Consider the following 4186-nt stretch of genomic DNA (forward strand, 5'->3'; position numbering starts at 1 on the left):
GCACAGAGGTCTACACTCCTGCGGTTCTGGGAACAGTGACAGCATGAGGCCAGTCCTGGGCGTCCTGAGAGGGTGACCAGGACATGTCTGACTGACTGTAAACCAGTGGCCATGTGAGTCATCGGGTGTCGGGGAAAAGAGAGTAAGCTTCCCTTTATATTTATCTCATAGCTAAAGAAGGAAAGAAATTAAATTGTGCTAATATTTAGTGTGTGACAGAGGTACATGCACACAATGCGTAAATAAATATGCTCATATGGGGCTTTGTGTTTGACTCTCTCATTGGTAGGTGCGGACAACAAAGTTGGAAGCCCCTGGTACCAGCCGCTCTTTATGGCCACTCAGTGTCATTGCTAGCAATCAGTAACTGTCACCTAGTTCTTGCTAAAGCCCATGTTGCATCCTCCGCCGCCTGCTCCGTGGACCTGCCATGCTCCTCAGGCCGGCCTTCCAGCAAACCCAGTGCTCCCATTAGACCCGGAGCCACTTGGCAGGCCTGCCTCGCCCCCAGCGCCATCTGCGCCCAGCCCGGGCCGTGGCGCTGCCCAGGACACGCTTGCGGGGCTGGTTTAGGGCTACGACACGTTCCCCGATGCCAAGGGTGCCATTTGCCACACAGACGTCCCGCGTCACGCTCCCGCCAGCCCCGCAGCGAGGAAGGCGGATGCTGGAAGACGCAGAGGGCTGGAAAAGACTTCCTCCCGGTTCCCGGGCTGGGGCGAACGCTGCACTCCAGAAACTTCCATCGGAGCAGGTGCACGTGGAGGAAAGGCAGTAGGAAAGACAGGGACTGTGACCACCAAGGGGAGAGGAAACACACCCTGCACAGGGCTCGGCCCTAATGAGACTCCAGTCAGCACCCCTGGCTGCTCCGTACAACTGGACGCTTGGCGACCTGAATGAAAAGAAAATTCTGGAATCCAGTTTTTATCCTCCCAGCTCTGCGATTACAGCGACAAGCCCGAGGTGTGGGGCTGCACCGGCCCGTCCGTGTCCTCCGCCCGCTTCCTGGATGACCTGCAGATGTGACTGTTCTTCCAGAGGAGGACGGTAGCCACCCCGCCACATCTCTCTGGTACATGGCAGAGGGACAGGGCTGAGCCCTTCTCGGGGAGGCGGGCCCCCAGCAACGCATCTGAGGGACCAAGCCTAGGGCACAGCTGCTGTGGCATCACCCTGCTCCACCATCCAAGAGATGTCTACCACACCCCAGCCCCTCCATCACTATGTGTCATCACTGTGTGTCCCAGGGCGCAGGCTGGACCTGGGGTGGGAAGGAGCCTCAGGGCGCAGCCCCGGGCAGCACCTCAGGCAGGCCTCTGTCAGGAGGGTCCCCTGTCCGCCTCCTAGAGCCAGCTCAGTCCTTCCCGGCCCTGCCCTTGCTTCCCAGGTCCCTGTCCCTCCGCACGTGGGCCCCCCGTTTCCCAGCCCCCAGCCCGCGTCTACCTTCATGACTGCAGATCATCCCAGACCCAGGGGAGCGAGGAGACTCTGCGAAGAGTGAATTCCGTCGCTGTAGCATTTACTAGTCATCTCTGGATAGCACGCAGTGAAGCAAAGATTTGAGCCACCGCGAGCCAAGAATTAGCCTCAGCCAGGGTTAATGAACACAGGAGGCTGCGTGGGGCCCTGCCCGGCCAGTGGGACTGCATCTGGGTGTGAAATGAGATGCCCGGGCAGAGTTCCAGGAGCCTGGGGAGCCGGGCCTCGGAAGCCTGCTCCAAAACCCTCCAGGTCTGGCAGCCTGTTCTGTGTCCTGGAGCAGGGCAGGCCAGGGAGCCCAAGACTGGACGCCCCAGCCTCGAATGCCAAGCAGTGTGCAGGGGCGGGCGGGGTGGGCAGCCAGCAGTAGCAGAAGCCAGGCCCTCCACGGCAGGCAGAGAGGGGGCCTCTGGTCCGTGGTGCCAGGCACCCGCCCCCGCAACCTATGGCACTGGCAGCACCCGCTGGGCTCCGATGCTGCCCGGGACGCCGCCTCTGCGTCGCTCATGGCTTGAATTTCAAGTCCTTGCAGCAGGCCATGCCAGGTCCTCACCCCTGGCCCCACCACTGTGGCCACAGGGGTTTCCGGTGGACGACAGCCTCCCACCCCACTTCACCTGGCCACCTGTGGGCCATTTGGTCAGTAGCAGCAGTCTAGGCCCGCTTATCAAATGAACTGGATAGAAGTGACCGGGAGAAAATAGAGAACCGGAGCTCTAGGGCCACCCCGTCGGGGGCCCAGAGGCCTGGAACCCTCCCGCCCCTCCCTGGACCCTGCCACACTGTGCAGCCCAGGGAGCACCTGGCCGCAGCGGGATTCGCCACCGCAGGGGGAGATGCCTGCTCCCCAGCTGGGCCACGTGGCTGATAAATGTCGGGGTCCAGCGTAGAAGTGTCTCCCCTTGGGAAGGCCGGGTGCGGGGTGCGGCTTGGTGAGACATAGAGGGAAGGGACGGGGGAAGGCGGCCTGAGCGGGCCCCAGCCCCGCCTGGGCCTCACCGCATTCCTGGAGCTGAGAGGCGTGGCCCGGCCTGGCCCGGGGCAGTGAGCACCTGGCTGTGCCCCCGCCCCACCTGTTTGCTCCTTTCCTTGGTCACCCCTGTCAGCCACTGACCCCAGACGCTCCTCCACCGCTGCCTGCCTTGGCCACACCCAGGGTCCAGCCGGCCAGACGGCCTGCCCGTGGCACAGCATGGGCTTCGGGAGCCGAGAGGCTCTGAGTCATCACGCCCACGGGCTGGCCCGTGGCACGGCCCGCAGCTCGGGGCGGGACTGAGGGGATCGGAGAAGTGGGAAAAGGGAACTGGGCGCTGCTCCCCGCGGGGCGCTGACGTCTGAGCCGCCCGAAGCCCAGCCCCAGGCCCTGGCGCCCTCCATGGAGCACGACCCAGCACTGCCATCCCCACGGCTTCTGTCCCCCATCTGTGCGTCCCTCTGAGCCACGGGCATCGCATGACCCGCTGTAAACCTGAGGACGTCGCTGAGGGCAGCCAGACAGCTGGCCGGGGTCAAGTGGCCCCAACTCTGTGTGACCTGGGCCCTGCCCAGCCCCTTTCTGGGCCTCACCTTCCCCTTCCTGTGTACCCCACCAGGCTCTTCTGAAGCTCAAAGAGGTGACACGTGGGAAATCGCCTTGACGAGACGCAGGCACAGCACCAGCGTCAGAGACTCTCTTCAGTCAGTTTGGGGCCCAGGCGACTGCACGCAGCTCAGCCAACTTCTCCTCCCCCGAGACCAGCCCGGGCCTGCCTGGGCTGGGACCCCGGCGCACAGTAGGTCCTCCCAAGTACATGAGACTCGGTTTACCCAATCCTGAAGCCCCTCCTACTTCTCAACTACCACCCACGTCACAGCCCGACTTGCCTCCCCAGCCGGCCCATCACGACCTGCGACCAGACCGGAATTCTGGCCCAGCCCGTCTGCAGGACAAGCCGCCCCGACTGGGAGGCTGCTCGTCCCAGGGGGCGGGGGCAGCCTGGCAAAGCAGCTCCCTTTAAATGTCTTCGCTGCGGACCCATACGCGCTGTGCCGCATGGTCATCCGAGCTTCAGCCCGCGCCCTGTTGGAAGGGGAAGAGGGTATTGAAAGGGCGGATTCTCCTCTGCAGAGTTGAATCAGGAGACAAAGCAGGCTCTGTGCACCTGGACACTCAGCCCTGCTACCTGCTGCTGCCAGGGAAGCCACCGACTGGACAGAGGAAACCGCTGGCAGCCGGCCACGGGCCTGGGGGCTGAGGCTGTGCCCGGGAGCCCTAGAGTGTCAGGGCTGGTGGACACCTTAGGGTCCTCCCTCCAGCACCCCATTTTGCAGTGGGGCAAGCCAAGGCCCAGAAACCGGAGATATGTTTAAGGCCGAGCTGCACTCAGCCCCAGCTCCCCCAACACCCCAGCTAGTGTGTTCTGCTGCCCTGCACCTCGTGACAGGAAGCGGCCCCCAAAGGGAAGAAGGACAAGGTGGAGGGAGACCAGCGGCTTGAGAAGGTGGCCCCCTGGGAGGAGGAAGGGGGCACAATAAAAAGGGGGCCTCTCTCAGGCTCCTCTCCTACCTCTGGTTCTTGGGGGCTGTTGCAGGGGCTGCGGGGGCAGAGGTCAGAGGGCAATCCCAGGAAAGTCCGCTTCCCAACCCTGTGCGGAAGCCCAGCCATGTGGCCCTGACGCTGAGCTTCCTTCTGAGTGTGGGGTCTTGGAGCAGAAAAGCACATTCG

The 4186-nt window shown here is 63.3% G+C and overlaps 1 protein-coding gene across 1 annotated transcript in view; it reads left to right on the forward strand.

Moving 5' to 3' along the window:
• LOC107196102 overlaps positions 1-4116 on the forward strand; it is a 10714-nt gene extending 6598 nt beyond the window's left edge. Inside the window, exon 6 of the mRNA XM_025051064.1 lies at positions 3075-4116. Within this exon, the coding sequence (XP_024906832.1) occupies positions 3075-3084 (10 nt within the window). The 3' untranslated portion in view covers positions 3085-4116. The remainder of the gene's footprint in view (positions 1-3074) is intronic.
• Positions 4117-4186: the final 70 nt, after the last annotated feature.

The sequence above is a fragment of the Pteropus alecto genome, unplaced genomic scaffold (assembly GCF_000325575.1).
Source record: "Pteropus alecto unplaced genomic scaffold, ASM32557v1 scaffold118, whole genome shotgun sequence".
Classification (NCBI taxonomy): Eukaryota; Metazoa; Chordata; class Mammalia; order Chiroptera; family Pteropodidae; genus Pteropus; species Pteropus alecto.